Source organism: Neomonachus schauinslandi, chromosome 1 (assembly GCF_002201575.2).
Source record: "Neomonachus schauinslandi chromosome 1, ASM220157v2, whole genome shotgun sequence".
In the NCBI taxonomy this organism is placed as follows: domain Eukaryota; kingdom Metazoa; phylum Chordata; class Mammalia; order Carnivora; family Phocidae; genus Neomonachus; species Neomonachus schauinslandi.
In genome coordinates, this window is record NC_058403.1 from 111,180,099 (window position 1) to 111,203,609 (window position 23,511).

Below are 23,511 nucleotides of genomic sequence, written 5' to 3' on the forward strand. Positions count from 1 at the left end.
TTCCATTTGTGGAGTCACAGAAGCTTCAGGTCTTCTTGCATTTCTATAACTGATCTGTACCTGTATTTTGGGGTGAACCGTGGGGGCGAACGATTGTCACCTTGTAAATGATTGGCCTAAAACTAAATTGGCCTAAAATTTCCTGAGCGTTACTGTTAGGAAAAAATGGAAAGCCATCAGATATTACTTTTCTAGTGTTCGATCTTATCTTGCTTTTCACTTCAAGCTAAAGTCTGTGGGCAGAAAGTCTTGTGTGCTGACATGGGATGCCCATCACCACCGGAAGTGCCTCCCTGACGAAGACACTACAGCACTGTTAGCTCTGGCTTTTTCTTACACTGGATCTGAGAGTTGATGTTGTTACAATGCAAAGCAAATAAACAAACAAAGAAAAACCAAACCAAAACAAAGGTGGAGGAACCACCCGAGGCCTGGGGGTTAACTAGTTCTTTTGTCTTTTGAAAATATTTTTTCTCTAAATCAGTTATTAGCCACTGTATGTGAAATCAAGTATATCTATAGTTTTTAGAGTGAATTGATGTTCACTATTATTTCCCCCATTTTCTTGGGTTCATTGTACCATAGTGTGTTTGCTGATGTTTGTGCATTTGAATTCCTCAGATCCCTTTCAACCATTGGGATAGATTTTCATAAGGGATAAAGGGGGAGTTAATATGTATAGTGTCATGGGGCACCTGGGTGGCTCAGTTGGTTAAGTGACCGACTCTTGGTTTCGGCTCCAGTCGTGATGTCGTGGGTCGTGGGATTGAGTTCTGAGCCATGTTCTGCCCCTCACGTGCATGTGCGCTCTCTTTCAAATAAATAAATCTTAAAAAAATATATTTAGAGTGCCATCTCTGTCTGGCACTGTGCAGGTGCTTTATTTTTGTTATTTGATGGACTATTCAAAACAACCTCATGAAATGGATATTTTTATGCCCATTTTACAGTGGAGGACACTGAGGCCTGGAGATGCTAGGTGAAATTACAGTGTTCCCTTAGCTGTTTAATAGCAGAGGCAAAGTTCAAGAATACCATGGAATGTTCTGCCTCATTTGGGTGATACTTTCAACCAAAGATGCCAAGAAATACATGTGAAAGGATATGTGGGCTGAGTATTTTTTTTTAAATTTTTATTTATTTGACAGAGAGAGAGAGAGCACAAGTAGGTAGAACGGGAGGCAGAGGGTGAGGGAGAAGCAGACTCCCCGCTGAGCAGGGAGCCCAATGTAGGGTTCAATCCCAGCACCCTAGGTATCATGACCTCAGCTGAAGGCAGACGCTTAACCGACCGAACCACCCAGGTGCCCCCGTGGGCTGGGTTTAAAACAGGAAACCTAAGTAGTGTTGCCCGGTGATTTCCTAGGTCTCCAGTGGTCCTCTCCCCTTCCTGCCTCTGAAGCTTAACTCAATCTCTTTTAATGCCTCAGTTTTTGTCTTCCATCCTCCAAATCATTTCTTGCAAAATTGGGATGCTGGCTCTGAAAAGCACTCCAGTGTTTCTCCAGATGGGGGTGGGGCCCAGGCCAGTCTCTTCTCCTGTGCCAGCTGGGTCATGTCTCCCAAGCATGTGCACACAGTGGCTCCGATGACCGGAGCCCAGTGTGGCTCATCCTCTTCTCAGAACTTAGAAAAACAAAACCAACACAAAGGAATTGAATCTCTTCGCCTGAATAGAAGTGAAGCTAGACGAATCCAGAAGAATTTTTGGTTTTGAGGAGGCTTCAAGTGACATTTAATTCAGTTGTCCCCATTAGAAAGAAGAGAAAAGAGGGCATTTGCAGTTCAGCTGAGCTGTTTTCTGTCCAGAGTGGTTTCGGAGCAGGCAAGCGGTCCATCATCTAAGACACTGGAAGAACAACTGGAAAAACAACACGTCGAAACATGTGCTGGGCACGGAGAGCCTGGAAAAACAATTTTCAAAGTATTTTAGTATTTAAAGTAACTCAGTGGCTTAAAAACAAACTTCTTTTAAAAAATGATTGCGAGATTAAAGCTGCTCCCCAGATGTCAGACCTAGCTGATATGGGGAGCGTATCGAACACATAGCTATCAAGACAGAATGTCAGGCTCTGGACCATTTGTAATAACAATAAAAACAGGATTTGTGCTCTGTTAACCTCCACACCATTCCTTATTTCTTGGCCACTACCTCCCCGCCAATTTGATTGCCAGCTCCTAGGGCCCACACTGGATCATCTGCTGATAGGTCCATGTTGGCGCGGAAGATGACAAGGCACTTAGGGCTGTATGCCTGTTTAAGTGGCACGAATTCGACACTACACGCAAATCCCAACATAAGTATTTGGGGACAGCATCACTTCATCTGGAGCTTGGCTGTAGAAACAGTACCATGTCTTAACCCTGGAGGGAAGTGGCTGTATTGGACTTTTCCTGAAAGTACACAAAGCCTAATTAGACTGCACATCATGTGCCATTTAAAGGATTTTCAGTTGTTCCTTTCACCACACCCCACATTTCCACATTCTCCAAAACTGGTTCTGGGAACTGAGTCCCCATGGAAGTCCCTGTTGTAAGCGCTTGTCGAATGAATAAATGGATGAACGCATTCCACTGCCTGTTGATAATTCTAGAATTCACCATTCATAAAGAACCTCGTCCTTTCTCCACTTCTCATTCCCACCCCGTTTTTGTTTGTGAAAAGGGGGAAAGTGGGAAAATATACTTGCTATCTGGAAATAAAACATAGTGAAATAAACTCTTACATTGTCGTTTGGTTTCCACAGGAGAAATTTAGCGTGATTTGTAAATCTTTTAAGAGCAGTATTGATTCTGGGGCGCCTGGGTGGCACAGTCATTAAACGTCTGCCTTCAGCTCGGGTCATGATCCCAGGGTCCTGGGATCGAGCCCCGCATCTGGCTCCCTGCTCCGCGGGAAGCCTGCTTCTCCCTCTCCCACTCACCCTGCTTGTGTTCCCTCTCTTGCTGTGTCTCTCTCTCTGTCAAATAAATAAATAAAATCTTAAAAAAAAAAAAGGAGCACTATTGATCCTGACATGAGAAGAGGCAAAAATGCTAAGTGTTGATAATAAAATCGCAGAGAAGCCAAACTTTAATAGAGCTCTTGGCCTACGGCAAACAAGCAAACAAAATCCCAGTCCTTCTCTTTTTCTTGCTTTTTTAGGGCACAGGAAAAATAAGGTTAAGGAAGAGTTTGGTTCGGGGCGCCTGGGTGGCTCAGTCGGTTAAGCGTCTGCCTTCGGCTCAGGTCATGATCCCAGGGTCCTGGGATGGAGTCCTGCATCAGGCTCCCTGCTCAGCGGGGAGCCTACTTCTCCCTCTGCCTGCCGCTTCTCCTGCTTGTGCTCTCTCTCTCTCTCTCTGACAAATAAATAAAAAATAAAATCTTAAAAACAAAAAAAAGGGAAGAGTTTGGTTCAGTTTGCAGAGGTGAAGGCAGGTTTGCCCGTGTTGGGCGAGGTCGGGGTACCTCTAACACAGTGGCTCACCGTCTGAGGTAAGGTGGCTGTGTCCCACCCTGGGCCTGTGTTGCTGAGTCACGGGCTTTCCAAAGTGGTTTTCTCCGGGAGGGACACATTCATCGTGTCCCCTTCCTCCCCACCCCGGCAGCAGTGCTCTGTAGGAACGTAAGCCCCCGTGGGAACTGTGGATGTGACAGCCTCAAGTGGGCTCACGCTGCACTGTGGGGCTGACGGCAGCGCTCCTTGACTCAGCTCCTGCCCCGACGGAGCGGGTTTGGGACCGAGTCTGCAGAAAAGGCGGCAGTGCTCGCTCGGTGAAGAGGATTTGAGGAGATAGATTGCCGCAGCTGGCTGCAACGGAAGTGCTAGTGGACCTTGCGTGCTGCCGCGGCCACCACTGCTGCTAATTTAAACAAGGGGAGGCTTCTTGGCACGGCTGTGATGGAAGTCGAGGATTAGAGCCTGGTAGTTAAAAATACAATCCCTGCCATTCATTCAGAATTCCAGAGGACTCAGAAATGTTGTTGAATTGGCAAGTGAATGGTGGAGACCGGAAACATGCACCAAAATAATGCTTCTGGTCTTGTGTCATCTTTTATTAGAGGATCCTAAAAAATCCCCTATTTATATATGAGTTATTATGCCTGTGTCATAGACTGCAGCGATGTTTGATGAGCTGCCTAAGTGAAAATCTGACCAGAACCTTTCAACTATAAATTCCTTGTGGTTTCGAAGAAGGATGAGCTTTCTCATGAGGCACACTTCCATTATGTGAACAGTCACCTTTATTGTATGGCATGAGGTGTCTTTATGGCTTTGGGATTTAATCTGGGAATGATACAGATGCTTCGCTAATGGATATGTCAGCGATGTACCTTTGCAGCCTAACTTTTTACCTCTTTGTATCTTTTATTCTAATGCGTTGGACCAGCAAGAGATGGTACTGTTCAGGATTTGGGCAGAACAGAAAAAGAATTGTAACGAACTACAGTGTTATGAAAGCTGCTTTGTAAAGGCAAAGAATCACTGATTAGGGTGACAGTAGGAAGGATGAAAACCTGGGAAGGAGTTGGGTGGCTTTGGAAATGACATAAAACATCTGTTCAGCCAGGTGAAATGCCAGCACTTTATTTCCGATTGTCAGTGTATTGTAGTTCAGAAGCCTACTCCCCATTATCCAACTGGACTGATAGGGTTGAGCATCGGGGAACAGCTTACTGGGTGGCTACTAATCAGGTTGAGTTGCCAGTTGAGAAGTGGGTTGTGAGCTGTCCCGCAGTGGGGCTCAGGGGCTCACATGTGATCAGTTTCTGCTACGTTCTGGTTTTAGGGGACAGCAGAGGAAGTAACTTGGAGAGAATGTACATCTGGGCCTGGGAGAATTAGTAAGTGTGCACGCCCAGCTGTCTTTGTTCTCATTGTTAAGATCCACCTCTGGTGTCCCTCGGAAGAGCTAAGTACCATTGGCAAAAAAACAAAAGGTGCCACTCAAAGAAATGCAAGATATGAGTAAGATATGATGTGTCATTTCCTAGGCCTCGAAATTTAAATAAGAACACACTGCCAGCATGTTGAATGTAATTGAGACACAGGCAGCATTTATTCCCGAAATACAACAAAAAAGTAAACCAGTGTTTTGCCTCTTTGTATTTTTAATTCTAACTGGGGAATATTTTCAGAACTTTAACGTGAGTCTCGGACAAGTCTTCCTGCCATCTGGCACAGGATTAAATATTGGCATAGAGTTTGTTGTCTGCTGACAATGGATCAAACTCACTTGGCAAGCCCCCTCTGGGAAATTATCAACCTCACGCAAATCTGTTTCAATTTCCATTTTTAACACTGATGGGTTTAATTGGACTGGTTCACCACAACAAGTTGCAAAGTTCATTTAGCACTTTTTAAGCAAATAATCCTCAGTGTATGTACATTTGTGATCACATTAAAGAGGGTGGTGAATTGGTCTGGTAAATCAGAAAACATTTTAGTGTCTTGGTTAAGTGTCTGCCTTTGGCTCAGGTCATGATCCCGGGGTCCTGGGATCCAGTCCTGCGTCGGGTTCCCTGGTCAGCCTCTCCCTCTGCCTGCCGCTTCCCCTGCTTGTGTGTGCTCTCTCTCTCTGTCAAATAAATAAAAATCTTAAAAAAAATAAATAAAAAAAGACAGTTTACTTATGCCCTAAATTGGGTTTGTGAATATTATGGGGGTTGCAAGGGTATTGTTTTTCAAATGCTTACTATGTACAGAGCACTTTGCTATGCCCCATAGGGTCATTTCTGTCATCGAAAGAGCTTATGTTCCACTGGAAGAGAAATATTAGCACCCCCCAAAAAGAGAGAGTGAAGGGAGAACTTGAAGAGAGCCTGGGATTGTCACGGGACTGGAACCAAGTGGCGTTGAATGTGAATTAAGTTTTGAATCAGTCGGCCTTGGTTTTATAACCCCAGGCTGCCTTTAAATTCCCGTTTCATTGGTGTGGTTCTCTTTAACTGCCTAGCTCGTTTGTGGTGGAAAAGAAGAGGCCGGTTGGAGGCTACTTCTAAGTCCCGTCCTAACAGCTCTGTTGCTGGCAGGGAGCCCTGAGTAATGTCTGACGCCAATGTGAAACTCGAATATATTAAAGCAGTGAGGGTGGAGAGGAGGGGGAGTAAAATGGCAAAACACTTATATTGAAAGATGAAATCTTTGCCCATAGAAATAGGCGAGCCGCTTATGTTGCTAAGAACTCTAAATTTTTTCAAAAGCAAGCACTCAGAATCATTTCTATTTTTATATCTTTGTATGCTTCCAGCAATACAAAATGTATTACATAGACCTTCTCTATTTCAGAAAGTCTTTGTTGTGTGGCTTCCTTCCATAAAGTTAGTGTAATAGGTCATGGGCTGGAGGATAAATTCATCCAAAAACGCCAGGCCTTTTCCTGGGCTGTAAGAAGCCGGTGGGTTCTATTTTTACAGATAAGATTTTATCTCTGCTTTTAACGGTTCTGCTGCTAGTCAGGGTTTTATATTTACAAAATGCTTTTTATTTTTATACCTGCCTAGCGCATTGTGCGCAATAGATGTACAGTTCATGCTGGTGAGTAAACTTGAACCCACGTTGTCAGCCTTGGGCTTGCGGTGGCCTTCCATACATTCACTGCTGGGGAGGTGAGCTTGGGAAGCCCTGTGAACTGGTCGTGAAATCTGCACGTGACTTTGGCTGTCATTATTTTCCCTGCACAGACCCATTTTACCCTTGCAACAAGAAACCGGTGCGTTTGTTAGCTTCTTTTACTCCTATCTCGTGGATCTGGGTGCTGAGACCAGGATGGGTGAAGTGGCTTGTCCAACAAGGTCACATAGGATCAGAGGTAACATTAAAACTCAGACGTGTGTGGGCACCTGGGTGGCTCAGTCGGCTAAGCATTTGCCTTTGGCTCAGGTCATGATCTCTGGGTCCTGGGATCAAGCCCCGTGTCAGGTGCCCTGCTCAGTGGGGAGCCTGCTTCTCCCTCTCCCTCTGCCACTCCCCCTGGTCATACTTGCTCTCTCTGTCAAATAAATAAATACGATCTTTAAAAAACAACAACAACAAAAAACCCTCAGGTATGTGTGACGCAAGACTTTGAACTTTCCAGAACACGCAGTGTCGCACCAGTAGGTTGTGTGTCTGGAAGATGCCGATGTGAGTAGTACTTTTATTTCACAGGCAGACCAAGGACCCACGGCTGACTTGGATCCCAGCTGTCCTTGGGATATGAGTCTAGAGGTGGGATGGAGAGCGGATTGTCAGAAGGGGTGGGGGAAGGGACGAAGGTTGGAGGAAAACCAGAAAGACTGGAGGAGGGGAAGCCTGGAGGCCCTTGTGCTCATGCTTCAAGGTGAAAGGTCACGCAGGAGGCTGGAGGGGAGGAAATAGGAACTAAGTTAATGATCCCCTGGAGGCTAATGGGAGGGACCAGGTGGAGAGGGGCGGAGACCAGGAGGGTGGCGAGGCTGCCTTCTCTTCCGCTCATTTCAACGACTTTTCAACCTCACAGAATTTCCTGAGTAAATAAAATGGCTTTCTAAATCCATGTCTCTATTGAAGAACATATTAATTCAAGAAGGAAAAATTATTTCACACAACAGTTTTCCAGCCAAACATCTTAGAGAAGTGTCGACCTTTCCTGCCGCTGAGCGAAAGCTGCAGTTCCTAAACAGCTGAAGCTCTTTTCCGACCTGGACACTTCTCTGAGCGGAGGCTCCCGATGTGGCTGGAGGTGAGGAGTTGGTTTGTTCTTTCTGCGACTGCGGAATGAGACAGTCTGGGAAATGGTGGTCAAAGGGGCCGCCAAAGAAAGAGAAGACCATTCCCATTATCTTTGTTACAGGCACCCAGGGTCTCCCTGTGAAACCCTTAGAAGCTTTTTTTTTTAATTTTTTTTTTTTTTTTTATTTTTAGCCCAGGAAAGAGGCCTTTTGGTGTCAGGAAAAGTTTTCCTTTTCCTTCGGAACTGGTGTTCTTTTTCCTTATAAACAACATGGGGCCAGGTGATTGATTCCATTTCCTTAGTTCTTTCTTTGCCCCACGACAATGACAAGCCCAGTCTACAGTTTATCTTCAATCACATTTTAGTACCCTGTGACCTGCATGACCATGCATCATTTTCCTTTTTGTCATGTTGTATCTTCCTGAGTGTTTTTGTTTTTACTGCTTATGAAAACAACACATAGTCACTGTTAAAAACCTGGGAAGTACAAGAGAGTTTTGATAAGAAAAAAAAAAAAACACCAGTGGGCCTATTCATGTATCACCGTCAATAGTTTGTTATCTTTTTTCCTTTTTTGTTCCATTTTCTAATACGAGAATGGTACAGCATATGTATTCATCGAACACACATACGTAGGCAGATTGAACACACACACACACACACGTAAATTTTCAGGAGAGAGGAAACTTTTAGAAACAGCAGAGACATCGGGTTGAGGTAAGACTCGGCAGCAAGGGAGTGAAATCGGGGAAGAGATCGGAGCAGCAGGGCAGTGGGGATTCATCCAGCTCAACTGTGGGTCCTGGCAGACAAGCAAGGTTACACTGAGAAATCCGAGAAAGGAAATGAGTCAGTAACTCAGAGGGAGTGGAGATGAGACAGCAGTGTGAAAGAGCCAGTGGTTCAGCCTGCCTTCAGGAACGGGGCGACCGCGAAATGATTTGAACAATAGCAGAATGTAGCTTTCAAATCCAATCATGAGCGATGTATCAAGTTCTTGTGAGCAATGCCCTTGCTTTTGGCATTCAGACTGGGAGCCACCCTGGACATCCTAGGAGCCGAGTGTTAGAGCAAAGCTGCTGTCGGGTCGACGGGTGGGTGTGCAGAGGCTGGGAATTCCAGTGGCTTTCTGCTCAGAGTTGTTTCTGAGCAATGAGAACTGCTCACTTAAGACTCCCTCTTGTACTCTAGTCTTTGGGGAATACCGTGAGTGACACTTTTAATTAACAAATCTGCTGGGAACAAAACTGCTTTCAAAGCGTTGGCTGGCCATGGGCTTTGAAGGGGGGGCCGAGGGGGCTCCCACGGTCCTGGGGGAGTTCTAGGACTTGGAAGCCGCGGCTGAGTTGTACCTCTTTGGGGCCAGACCTCTCTGAGATGGGGCCAGAGGGTCCTCCCAGAACGCCCCAGCACTCTGTTCTGGGGGATGGAGGCTAGCCAGCAGTGGCGACGTCCTTAGGCAAGCTGGGCTCACTTACCACTTGGGGTGCGGGCCTCTCTGCTCTCCCCAGATTCAGGGGGCCACAGCCCACTGGTTCAGAATGAGAGAGGAGAGTGGGGACCAGCATTTGGGAACGCATTGCCCCGGCCCCTGTGTCATTTCTACCACTGACCAGTAGCTGTGTGTCGGGCCCCAGCAGACGTGCATCACTCTCTCTCACTGCAGCTGTGCTCTTGCTGCTTCTGCCGAAGCATCGAGATCCATGGTATCAGAGGGTCTAAGAAAGGCTCGTGAAAGAGAGAAGGATTCCTTTCCTTCCGGTACCATGTGAAAAGTATGTAGGACAGACCTACCTAGGAAAAACATGTTTTAATAATGTAGGTCCCGAAGGAATGTTAGTCAAAGGGTTTCTTAGCTCTAATTACTTTGCTAAAGGGAGTTGACTTAACTCTGACATCCTCATCAATTGGTTCCTGACTCTGAAGGACGATGACAAATCCCCTGAGGCTGGTGATGAGTTTCCACTTGACCAGAAGTTGACAAAAGGATTTTATGAAAGCTTTCAACAGAATTATAATCGTTAAACTGAAGGTGTAACTAAGACCATTGTTCCTTTCTTTTTCAACTTTTTGTGCTTGAGTAAGTGTCATCTCTTTAGTTCAGTCTTTCCCCCCTATTTGTGTTTTTCTGAACAGGACAGTCTTGGTTTTAACATTTTTATTCTTCCCCGTTCATTTTGGATTATGTTTTGAAGACTCTTGATAGCTCTTACTGTATGGAAACGCAACAGTTAAACTTAATTACGCTTCCTTTACCAGGCCTTTTTTTTTTTTTTAAATCACACTCATTTAAAGGCCTTCTTGGGAAAACATCCAAGTTTTCACTCAAGGCAGTGGATGAGTTCCCCGTGCAATAACTTGCTGTCTAGGATAAAGAAATGCAAAGAAGTTTAGCAGCGGCAGCATTCAAATGCGAGGAAACAGATGCAAAAGAAAAGAAAAATACAACTCCAGCGAGGGAGATTGTACTGCTTTAGGATTAAATTAAATGATAGTAATAGTGGTTTGCTATGCTAAAGATTCAAAGGGAGCCATTGTTGTTCAAAATTAAGGTGTGTTTAACTGAAAGAACAATCATGCTCCTTTTCTTATGGATCTAGAAGGGTCTGTAGTGTGTGGGGGTTGACAGTTACTTTGGGAGAGGCAAACCTAGTTGCAAGGCTTAGAACAAAAGGCTGACATTTAGTTTCTGCTATCAGAGTTTGTTGTCTTTGATAACTATAGAGAGAACTCCGATACAGTTCGTAAAACAAAGTTACGGCACCAGATGATTATGCTCATCTTTAAAAGAAAAATATAAGAAAATCTCAGAAAAGAGTTTATGGCATGGGGTACGTAAAGCACCAGGAATGACTTATGATGTGGTTTGGGAGGAGGCAGACAAAGCTGGAGGTCCTGTCCATCTTTCTAAGGACATATGGAAACTCTGGACAGAAGCTTATGTTGGGCCAGTTTCTCTGAGATTAAGTCACAATAACAAATACTGGAAGTTGTGTATGACCAAAAGTCTAATCATGTCTTTTGCCCTCAGAAACCTTCATGCCTTGACATTTGGGTTTCTCCATAATCTATCTTCCTACACTTAATTCCTGCTACTCTGTATACTCTAGCTACACAGTTGTTAACCAAGAACATAAGCTTCTTGAGGGTTTTCTGTATTACCTGTGTGGACCTTACAGTGCCTTCCTTGCTCTTAGTAAGAGCTCAGTCATGTCATGTTTACGAGGTTGGTTTCAAGAGCCCTGTCTTTGGCTGAGACCGGCAGATGTGTCCTCGTTATGTCAGTTATATGATCCGGGGAGCGTAGGAGGGTTGGCCGGGCAGGAGAGCAGGGTCCTGCTTTGGGAGAGGAGTTCCTGCCATGGCATCCCAGTGATTGAATGGCAGGGAAGCATCTGAGGAGCTGGGGAGTCAAGGCTCCTTGGCTGGGAGGAGATACGCTGTTGGGGCAGAAAAACTTTAAGAGGGGTTTTTGCATCTAGGGGTGGCTGGGACAACTAAGTCATGTGCTTGTATTCAGAGAGTCCCTGCTGGGGCCCTTGAATGGAGGGGTATGTGGGCAAGGGTGACCTTGGATGAAAACAAACAGTGTGTCAACCATGTGTAAGCAGATCGGGAAGAGCCAGCGTCAGCGTCGTTTAACTGTTATTGGTGATGGTGATAATGATAATCATGCTGACAATTAAAAAGATAATTATTTTCCTTCTTTTAGTCACATAGAAAAAATCACCACATGGCAAGACCCTAGGAAGGCGATGAATCAGCCTCTGAATCCTATGAACCTCCACCCTGCGGCCACTTCCACCCCAGCACCCCAGAGGTCCATGGCCGTGTCTCAGCCGAATCTCGGTAAGCCCAAAGCATCCACTTGGAGCTGAATGAACAGGTGTTTAACCCAGAGGCTCTGGAGCTCAGAAGCAGCTCTGGTTGTCTCGGTGTCGACTTGTGCACCCAGATAGTTCTTGAGTTCTTGGGGTCCATTACCCTTCTGCCACCTTTGCCTTTTCTCATGGCGTCCTTGCTACCAGTTCACATTATTGCTACCTAGGTTCACAGTACTGCTACCTAGGTTCACACTGTGGTTCCAGCATCTCCTTCAGTTGCCTCAGTTGGAGTGTTTTTAAAAAATCACTTAGGCCTCCTCTCTTCATCCAGGCTAAGGCAAGTACACACCTCCATTCTGTGAATTGGGTTCCTGAAGACTGCCAGAGGTGCAGATCTGATCTCAAATCCCTTTCTTTCCTTCTTTTATTATTACTATTTTGCATAATGTGTGATTGACACCAGGCCAAGTGCTTTCATGCCTTATCTCATTCAGCTCACAACAACCCTACCAGAAGTGTGATAGCATTCCCATTTTACAGATGAGGAAGCTTTCCCAAGGTCATACAGCTTGTGGATAGCAGAGTTTGGAGTTTGAACTGAGGCTGCTGTGGTTTAGAAGGCATTCAGCCTTTACCTAATCTGCAGGGGGCTTCTCAAGATACCTGCCCCAGGACAATGCAGCTTACTCTTCACCTCATTTAGAATGTTTAAGTGTGATTTTAGAATTGAGAAAAGATTATTTTCTGCTAATTGCCTTTACTAAAGAAGAACTGAAATTCTGCCCACTAGAGATGATCCGATGTGAATTAATACACTGCAACAATGTAAGTAATCAGCTTCTATTGTAGTCATTCCCCCTGGACTCCCCTTCCAAAGGCTAAGAATAAAGGGTACTTTTAAAGTTTTACAAAAGACGGTGCCGTTTTCAGATAACATTTCCATTTAAGATCAGATATCCAGATACTGCTTTATACACAGAATAGTTACTTTTAGAGTGAAAAGAATCTCCTGTTGGATTTTTCAGGAATGAACAGGGTAAAAATGGAAGCATTATTCCCAGACACCTTCCCTCACTCTGTGACTTAGCCAAAGTGAGTATGAACTCAAGTAAACCCGAGTCAGCTTCAAGTAAATATATTGTCTGTTCTTCCAGGAAGTCTGGATCTACCATTTTAAAGCTTGCAGATGTAAAATATATCCAGAAGCAAACAACTTGGAATAACTTCTGTTGTGTCCCATATCTAACAGGCAGATCAAGGAAAATGGTACCAATGCTTCTACCAGAGTGGTAAACTGAAACTTCCCATCACTCATTTGTCCCAAATATATAAGAGCTCAAATAGAAAGCAGTTGCAAGCTTAGTAAAGAAACCACAAATTAGGTAGCATTAGATGAGTTTCAAGGTTTCTTTTAGCCATTTAATTTTCATTAAAAATTCTGAAGACTGATTATTAAAGTATTAACTTTTATTTTATAATCCATTATAATTGGAAAAAAAGTCTTCATGGACTTCGTTAAAAAATGCAAACACTTCTTCGAAGCGTTGTTCAAAAAGTAAGTTTTTGCTGGATCCGCATTCCTGGAGTTCTCTAGTGCTTCCGGTCGGGGGATGCGTATCTTCCCTTGAATGCTAGCATCCTCGACCTACTGTTCTGCACCTCTCCTCTTCTGCTTTGGTATCTGTACGTACAGAGCTGCCTTATTCTTGTAAAAGATTTCCTAATCGTCTCAACATAGTGATATGCCATGATTAGTGTATTTAACTGGCAACCCCCATCGGATGGATATTTAGGTTGTTACTAGTGTGTTGCTAGTATACACAATACTGGAATGAATATCCTTGTTTATGCAGTACTTGCCTTCATTTTTAAAAGTTGTGCAGCAAGTTCAAAGTGGACTAATTAAATTAAAAGGAACTTGAGTGCTTGAAGCTTAACACATGTGAGTTAACACATGTGAAGGCACATGTGAGTCGGCCTGTGCACAGGGCCGCCCCCTTCCCTGCAAAAGCACAATTATTGGTAAAGTGTAGCTAAAGAATTTGGAATCTGAATGTCGGTACCATGTTTACCTGTTGCTGAGTTATACTTTCCAGATTTCTAATAAGTCGAAGCAGTCAATTTCTCAAGGCACATTCCGGGTTTTTTCCTAACACTGTTTGAATATTTGTCCATTACAAAAAGTGTTCCTAGCCTATAGAGAATCACAGATGTGTCCCAAGGATAGACAGGTAACAATGCCAAGTGAGCACCAAAGACGGGGGCTAATTTAGAAAGTCACAATGTGGTCCTAATAAGGAGTGATTTATTCAGAATATATTATTTCAGGCTACATAGCTCTACCGTAGTTTATACTCTTATTATCAATTTTTTTAAACTATAAAAAGCAGGTCCTTCTACTTCTTCAATCTGAATTTTGGTCTTTTCAACAGAATATGGCTAACGACTAAGTGAACTTAAGTGGTATGTCTCCTTTACAGGGAGATGTTTAGGTACAGGTGAAAATGTCCAAATGCAGTTAATATTATCATTATAGTATATAATATATATGTAATATTGCTATAACATCTATTATTATTATAAGATGATAAAATTAGTACCTTTAAATAGCTAATTGTATATGTTTCTAGAGCTGTGATATAATCTGTGATATTGCTAAATATATTCAGAAGTAAATCTTTTTTTTTTTGGATTCTATGTTTTACTGTAGGTTAGGTTCATGGATTTGGGAATCAGACTGTCAGAATTTGAAACCTGGCTTTGCCCATTACTAGCATTGATGACCCTGTTAAGTTACTTAATTTTGCCTTAGTTTCCTTATATGTAAAATGAAGATTATTATTACAGTATGAAGAGATTATATGAGCTTATATATGTAAAGAGCATAGATCTGGTGCCTGGCACATAACAAGCTATAATTGTTTTATTCTTATTATTGACATTATTCTTTGTGGAAAGAAAAGTTTTATGTTTTCTTTTTCTTTTTTTTTTTTTTTTTTTAAGATTTTTATTTATTTATTTGACAGAGAGAGACACAGCGAGAGAGGGAACACAAATAGGGGGAGTGGGAGAGGGAGAAGCAGGCTTCCCGCCAAGCAGGAGCTCAATGCGGGGCTCATTCCCAGGACCCTGGGATCATGACCTGAGCCGAAGGCAGACGCTTAATGACTGAGCCACCCAGGCGCCCTGAAAAGTTTTATATTTTATTCAGTGTTAGATTTGAAGATAATTTCATTGTTCATCCTAAAAGCTCTCAAGAAAAAAAAGATTTATTTTGGGCGAGTTAGAGCGCAAAGTGCTTTAAATTAGGAACACTGTGTTTATTACTTTCAGTGAGTATAGCGCCCCCTGGTGGAAATATTTCAGCGCGTGCCCCCCCCCTCCCCCCCCAAGAAGCTTATCAGTGAATACCTTATTTTTTCAGTGGATCTATTCCTGAAATGTAGCTTGTAAGTCAAATCATATTTTAATTGGCAGAGAAGAGACCTACTCTTAAAGGTGTCCTTAAGTGAGTGACTTGTAAAAATGGAGTAAACTTTTGTCAGGCTGCATCAGTATCCAGTGAAAAGCCATCTGTGTAAGATGGCAGATTTGTTGTGTATCTAAACTCACTAATTTTTCAAATGCCTAAGTAAAATGAGATAGACTCTGCAGGGGAAAAAATGAAAAAAAAATTTTTTTTTTTAATTTTTATTTCAAATAACATCTCTGGCTTGGTCTAGTTTTCAACTGAGATTTTTGCTTTTGTATTTGCCAAATCAGGTTTTCTGTCAGGTTTTATCCTACTTGATTCTGTCTGAGCAGATTGGTGACCTTTGTGTCTCAGTCTCTAGAGATGCCCAGTGAATGGAAGAAGAAAGGAAGACCTTGGAGAACATCAGAGAGTTAAGAGGAGAGATGATCTCTGGGTGGAAGCCGTATTGCTTGGGGCTGACAACTTGCTTAGGGTCCTCGATTTTATGTAACAGTGAAGGGGGAAAATGACTGTACATGTGAAAGTTGATTTTTTTTCAAACCGGGTAAGACCTTGTATCTTTTAAGTGGGTTGTTGTCTCATTAATCCCCATTAATACCCACTGGATTTTTTTGAAGGAGGGGGGAAATGAAACAAACGGGGAGAAGAGGACTCTACACAGGCCCTATTCTAATATATAGGACAGTGGGCTTGGGGGAAAGTGGGGTCTGCTAAGGAAATAGTTAGTGTGTTAGGGCAGTGGGGGAGGGGTAGGGTGGAGGCAGGGGACCTTTTTGTCTGGTGGTTCATGGAAGAACTTGGAGTCAGAGCTGAGTTTCTCTTGGCTTAGACATTTACTAGTTTTGTGTGTGATCAACCTCTCTGAGTCTCATTTTCCTTTTTTGTAAAGTGGTGATGATGACAGCAAACATACCTGGCTATCTCCTAAACGTCTTGAGTACGTGGGTACTTGGCATCTAGAAAGCCCCCAAAAGAAGTATATTGTTATAACTGTTCTTGTTAGCTGGTAGCTTGATTTTTCCTCACTATTCTGGCCCCTGTGTACTAGGGAGGAAGAGCTTGTGGTGTGCACACTTAGAAAGCCATCCTCCTCCTCCCTCAGGAAAACCCAGCCACGGTGCCCATAACTTGTATCGTTTGGGACTTTTGCTTACATGTTGCAAAAATAAGTTGGTGGACCCCAGACAGCAGTCCAGGCATGTGCTCGTGACCCGGCTCTTTCTCCATCAGATCATTAACAGGGAGTTTGTGACGAGCAGGCACACTCAAGTTCTACGTGAGGGACATTTCTGCCCCTACAAGTGTGACAGTGGCAAGGTTTTCCTGTTTCTCAGCACACACGTACTGGAATCATGCAGCAACTTAAAATATCCCCCTATTTTAAAATGTTATTGCCGAGAGAAAGTGACATGCAGTTTTGCCCTTTTGGTGATAATCCTAGTGATCAGAAACCACGGTGTGCTGGGCTCCTGTCACACATTAACAGACCTCTTTGTTGGCATGAGGCCCCGACCTGGGGTGCCAGTATCCTCCCAGACAGAACAGGAAAAATAAAGACGGTATAACAACTTCACCAGACTGCCAGCCCGAGCCGGTTCAGAAACTTTTGGTAAAGTGCAGCCAGAGAGTATTTTTAATGCTATAGGAATTTTAAAAATATCACACACACAGACACACACACACACACACACACACACACCTTTCCCATTTGAAGATGTGTTGTCCACTAGGAATTTTAAAAATATCTCACACACACACACACTTTCCCCTTTGAAGATGTGCCGTCCACCAGGCCAGAGTCTAAGTCGTCCTGGTCTGCCTTGATCTGTACCTCAAATTATAAACACATGTGTGTATGTTTTTTTTCTTTTTTGCAGGGCATGCTTTTCAAGACAAGATGGAAAATCTTGTCTGTGCTCAGTTTGGTAAATTGGCTTATTCTTCCCTCTAGGAAGTGCACAAAGGCACTTAAAAACATTTCATCAAAAAATAAAATAGCCAAGGGACGCTGCAGCCTAGTATTGCTTAAAGCATGTGGAAAGATATCCTAAGGTTTGTTAAAAGTCAGATTTATATGTAGGCTATCTTTTTTTCCCCCCTAATCAAATTTACGTGGCAGACACCTCTAGCTACTGTGATTTTTCCAGCTCTGATACTCCCTCTACTTTTTGAACTTAGTGGTTCTGCAGCATAAATTAGCCTGATGTGCATAAGCACACACACACACAGACCCAAAGACAAACTGAGAAAGCTTCACACTTTACAGGTGGAGGTAGATTGATAGGGCTTTGGTAGGAATGTGGTGGTAGAACGTAAGTGTATACGGCAGGGAGGGAAGACTGGTGGGCACGGGGAAAAAGGGAAGGGGTTCTGGTTAAAAAGGTTTTTTTTTTTTTCTTGATTAGAAAAAGAAGAAACCGTTTTCTAAATACTGTAGAAATCATTATTTTCGCCTTCGATTTGCAGGAAGCCATCAGTTGTCAAAATTCACTCTATCTAATCAACATTCTTGAAGACTGTTCTTTGGAGTTTCCAAAAAGAGATTCATTACAGTTTTTTTTTTTTTTTCTTTGAAGGCTTTTAAAGATATTTGAAATGGGGGCTAAAAACATTATTAAATCAACTGGTTGAATTTCTTTCATGCAATAAAGTGAGATGTAATCGTTTATAAAGAAGTGAACTTTGGGTTTCCATGTGTATATTCCATTTATCTTAATGTGGACGAATCTCTTATCTAGATCAGTTCAGTTGACCTTGAACAATGCAGAGGGGTTGGGGAGTAGCCCCCCTGCACCGTCAAAAATCTGCATATAACTTTGATTCCCCCCAAACTTAACTACTAATAGCCTACTGTTGACTGGAAACCTTACCGTTAATACAGAACAGTCAACTGACGCATATTTTGTATACGTATTGTATACTGTATTCTTACAATAAAGTAAGCTAGAGAAGATAAAATGTTGAGAAAATACATTTACAGTACTATACTGTAAATCAGCATATAAGTGAGTCCATACAGTTCAAACCCATGTTGTTCAATGGTCAACTGTATTCATTTGTCTGGATGAAATAAGATTAGGTGGTAAACAGTTGTAGATTTTATAATGTGAAATTTAGAAATGTAGGTGGAAAACCTCCTCCTTGATAGAAAGCCTCAAGAGCCCTAAAAAAAAATGTTTGATGCCACAATTTTCCTAAGAAAATATTCTCCAAGATAAAATTCCTGTGTAGTATGCTAGATGCACACTTTGGAAAATTGTGTACACAAAGTGGGTTATTTATAATATAGCCTCCTCCCCCAAGTAAATGCCTGCAATACAGCAATAAATATATTTGTAACCATTAAAATAATAGTTATAAGGACTATGTGGCACATGGAAAACTTTATTATTTCAGTCTAATTTTATAAAGCAGAAAAAATTGTTTATACTATGATTATAATTTTGTTTTTTTAGAAAAGACTGTTTAGATTCTCCTTTCCCACAGACTTTGCTCTCCATCTGTGTGTTTCTAGCCCCTAGCCAAGTGCATGACGCATCACAGGTGCACCACTTTGTAGAGTTAAGGTATTAGGTAAGTCAGTTACGTATTTTTTTTTTTTAAAGATTTTATTTATTTATTCATGAGAGACAGAGAGAGAGAGAGAGAGAGAGGCAGAGGGAGAAGCAGGCTCCCAAGGAGCAGGGAGCCCGATATGGGACTCGATCCCAGGACCCTGGGACCATGACCTGAGCCGAAGGCAGACGCTTAACCATCTGAGCCACCCAGGCGCCCCAGTCAGTTACGTATTTTTGAGTGTTAATAGTGGTTATAGTAAGCCTTTGTGATTGGGGATGATTCCCTTTATTTTCTCTTTAATGTGGTTATATTACTTTTACAGTAGCCTAAAGGGAAAAAAAGAAAAAAAAAGAAGCGTTGATGTCTTGAGCTTTTTATAGAGGGAGAGGAGGATGGGGTGTTGGGAAGAAGGCTCCAGGCCCCATGTGCAGTCCAGATAAAACCAGGAATCTTCAAGCTTCTGCAGTTGATTGAATCTGCCAGCAGCAAGTAAGTTATTCCCTAGTCCGTAATATCAGTGTTTCTCCCAGCGGGGATCCACATCTAGCACTGTTAAGATCCTCGGGGGCATTTGTTAACCAGTCATCCAGTCACCCGATTGCTCCTTAAAGAAGTCTGGGGCTGCTGCTGGAATAATGCCTGGGCCCCTACCTCTGGGAAATCCTGTTTCAGATGATGGAGGTTGGCGTCTTGGAAGGAGGGCTGTTTTCAAGTGCCCAGATGACTCTGGTCATCAGCCAGGGGTTAGCATAGTGATTGGAGAATGCCGTCCTACTGAATGGCAGAAACCCACTCAGGTTATCCATTCTTTAACCTGAGTTATCTGAAAAGAACTCTGAATTTGCTCACCAACTTTTTGACTGGGTTCTTGGTCCAAAATAGACGTTTATTATGGCATTGGCGTTTGTGGTTTATGACCCTTGCTGGGGTTAGTGCACACGTGAGCACTGGGTACCTGATGGCCAAAGCCACTTTCCGGAGAGTTTTGACCCCAGTCATACCATGTAAACTTCAAAAACGAGGGAAAACATTGCTGTTTGGGAATCCAGGTTATTGAACTGTGTTATCAACATTCACACGGTAAGTGTGTAAGCTCACCTTGAACTTTGCTTGCAGAGAATCAGGCCTCTGCAGGCCTAAAGTCCTGAAAAATTCCAGAGAGGCACCCCATACCCCAAAGAAGAGCAGAGTCTCTTAGGAAGGAGGTAAAAGCCATATCAAGCTTTCCTTAAGTCCCTTCTTTGTGGGAACTACCTCCCTTATTTATTTACTTTTAATGGATTGTAATTTCTTCACCAAGCTGTGGGCCTCTGTTGAGAGTTTTAAAAATAATTCGGACAGTTTTAGTAGTATCTGCTGGCTGACTTCCAATGGTTTGCCCTCAGGAACTTCCTTGTTGTAGGGAATTTCACCCAGTTAGTTTGAGGTGAAGGGATTCTGGGATGGTTTGTCCCTTGGCCACTTGTTCCAAGTTATTAAGTGCTGAGTGACATTTGGACACTATTCTTTGATCTCCTCTTTGGGGTGCCTGGTGATGTCCCTGCCTGTGTGTGATCATCACCTCCCCCACCCCATATCAACTGGAAGATTGATTTCTTCTTCCTTTCTGGAAGTCTAAATTTATTCCCTCGGTGTTCTGCAGTTGCTGGTGGTCAGGGACAGCTGTTCCACCACGCTTGACTCTGGATAATTCTCTGTGATGAAGTCAGCAAAATAATACTGTAAGAGAAGCCAATAAAACAAAAACCTTCATGGTCTTTTCTCCTTAAGTGCTGGAGAGAGGAAGATCATCCCCTCTCCTTGGTTTAAAAAAAAAAAAAAAAGGGGGCAGGAAAAGATTAAGATCCTAAACATATTTGAGGCAACAAGATTCAAGAATGTTCTTTCCCCCCCGTATTATATAATTACTATTTGGTCATTATAGAACAGCTGAAAAACACTGTAATCTGATCATTCAAAATCACACTAATGTTTTCTCATGTATTTGTCTTTTTTCAGTATAAATGTGAGCAAAAAAAAGTTGGAAAACCTTCTGTATTCTTTTTTTGTAGCCTGTTTTTCCATTTAACATATCATGAGCATCTTTCCATTTCACTTAATATTTTTCTACAATATTTTTTGATTAGCTGTTTTTATTGGAATAGTAACACACACGCACGGCAAAAAATTCAAACAGTTCCAAAGAATATTCATGAGAAGTAAGTCTCTTTCACATCAGGAACCCCCAGCCCTTCTCTCCTCTTCCTTGAAACCCTGCTACCAGCTTCCTGAGTATTCTGGAAATACTCTACATACATATGTATGCTTGCGTGTATATGTCTTTTTTAAGCTTAACATATCCTAGAGAGCTTTCTAAATTGGTACTTAGAGATGTATTCATTCTTTGCCAGGATTATGTAATATTCCAGTCTATTGATATACCAAATTTATTTAAACAGTCCTTTATCTTGGGTCTTTAGATTCTTTTCTGATTGTTTGCTGTTACTAAGCAATGCTACAGTGTGCATCCCTGTACATAAATCCTTGTGCCTTGTGCTGTTATGTATAAGATAATTTTGCAGAGGTGGACTTCCTGGATCTAAAAATTAAGTGCATTTGAAGTTTTAATAGATATTCTACTTCCCTCCAAAAAGGTTATACCATTTTACACCCCTGCCAACAGGGTATCAAAATGCTCCTTTTCTTCTACTGTGGCCAATGATGTCCATTATCAGGCTTATTAGTCTTTATAATTCTGATAGGTATGGACTAGATTCTCATTGTTTATGAATGGACTTGAGCATATTTCTGTTTACAAACCATTACATCATGTTAATGGCTATACAATATTCTATAGGTTGACTATACTATAATTTATTTAACCAGTTCTTCTACTGAGAGACCTACGGGTTGAGGCTATTTTTCTACCATTATAAGTGATGTTGCAGTCAATACTCTTGTTCATAAATTTTTGTGCCTTCCTTTAGCTTCCTCATTTTTTTCCAGTTTCTTTGGAATGTTTGTTAGTTAAGTATAGGAATTCCTTAAAAAATACAATTTTCACATGGTTTGCTTTTATCAAACTAAACAAGTAATTGTCTGCAGATTCACTGGCGGTGTTGCTGGGGGTGGGGGGGGATTGTTTGGGGCACAAGTTTTGTGTGCAATAAATGATTTAAAGTTGTCATAAAGAGTTTATTTTTCACCAGGCACCTAGCGTTCCCACTAGCTTGGTTTTTCAGCTTGCATATCCATATGTTTTTGACTAAGCCATAAATGGAAGTTTCATTTGAAGTTATTTTTTGCTTCCCAGTACATGTCATGCATTTCATTCCATATTATTTTAGTCCTTTTCCTTTCCAGTGTGCTATTTCTCAGACACTAGTGAAGAGTGAGTTGTGAGTTTTCAGTTTTGCCAAGAGTTACATATTTGCAGAACTAGAAGAAAAGAAAGTAAAAAATATTTTTTAATGTGGGTGACTTAGTCCTGGCTCACAAGACTTTTCATTTAGCTGCTTCAAAGCTCACACGTTAAATATCAAGAAAAATATTCCATTTCTACCCCTGTCAACTGCCATAATGCCTGAATTAATTAGAATGGAGCTCTAATCTCTCCCCAGATGGAATTGGATCATCCCAGCCTAATAAAATGAACGCTCAGGGCAGCTGCAAATGGGAAGGCTTCTGAACTCCTCGCCTCCACCGCATATGTAGTTTTTCTGTTGCTACTGTCTTGAGATGCTGCAATTGAGGGTTATTCCTCTGGAGACCCTGCTTCTCTAGTCTACTACGTGTCTCAATCATTTGTGTATCTCTTGTCCTCTGTCTCTGCCCTAGTTTTATTTTTATTTTCTTTTAAAGATAATTGGACAGAGAGAGAGAGAGAGAGCACAAGCAGGGGGAGCAGCAGAGGGGGAGGGAGAAGCGGGCTCCCTCCTGGGATGCTGGGACCGTGACCTGAGCTGAAGGCAGCCGCTTAACCGACTGAGCCACCCAGGCGGTCCTGCCTGAGTTTTAAATGCACAACTTTTCCCCCTGCAATTTGAAGGAATCCCAGGGCCCAAACCATATTAAAATAGATGGCTTCGGCCTGACACATTTCTTCCATGTGCCTTCATTCGCTATTGCCTTCTCCAGACTCAACTTCGCCCTTCACGATTATCCATTTTTTCTTCTGTCAAGAAGGCCAACGTGGAACGGTTTCTTCAGCTCCAGTTCTGGGAAGTGAGGGCCTATCACTGAAGGGCCTCTAAGCTTTACAGTCAGTTAACTCTTGAAGCTCAGACTCCCTCTAAGAAAACTTGTAATTCTTTAGTCCAGTTTCTTGTCGTCAGGCACGGTTGTCCAGAACCGTTTCTTCTAAAAGACTGTTCCAGCCAGTCCTATATAGAGCAATTCCTCGTCCTGTCTTCCCTGCTGTCTGTTTTATTGAATGTGAGATTTTCTCCTTTTTTAAAAAATTTGAGATATATATATAATTAACATAACATTCTATTAGCTTCAGTTGTACAACATAATGGTTTGATACATGCACATATTGCTCACCACAGTAAATCTAGTTAACATCCATCACCACACATAGTTACAAAATTATTTTTCTTATGATGAGGATGTTCAAGAGCTACTCTGTTAGAAAGTTCAAATATACAGTACAGTATTGCTAACTCTAGTCACCATGCTATACATTACATCCCCATGACTTAATTTATTTTATAACCGGAAGTCGGTACCTACTGACAAACTTCACCCTGAATTACTTCTAAGTAACAGGTGGGGTCTGGGGTGGAGGTGGGGAGGCTGGGAGGAACAGTGAACTTGAGGTATGGGAATCCTTAGCACATATTACAACTGGGGTTCTCTCCCCGTCAAACTCTGGTCAGTTCTCAAAACCATTGTTTAGTGGGGGTTTCCTCAAAGATAAAAATGTTACGGGGCGCCTGGGTGGCTCAGTCGTTAAGCGTCTGCCTTCGGCTCAGGTCGTGATCCCAGGGTCCTGGG

General features: G+C 42.5%; 1 protein-coding gene across 2 annotated transcripts in view; it reads left to right on the forward strand.

Moving 5' to 3' along the window:
- WWTR1 (WW domain containing transcription regulator 1) overlaps positions 1-23,511 on the forward strand; it is a 134,091-nt gene that overhangs the window by 67,834 nt on the left and 42,746 nt on the right. For both annotated transcript variants that reach the window (XM_021685949.2, XM_044920299.1), the window contains one exon: positions 11,390-11,526. In XM_021685949.2, coding sequence (XP_021541624.1) covers positions 11,390-11,526 — 137 coding nt within the window. The remainder of the gene's footprint in view (positions 1-11,389; positions 11,527-23,511) is intronic.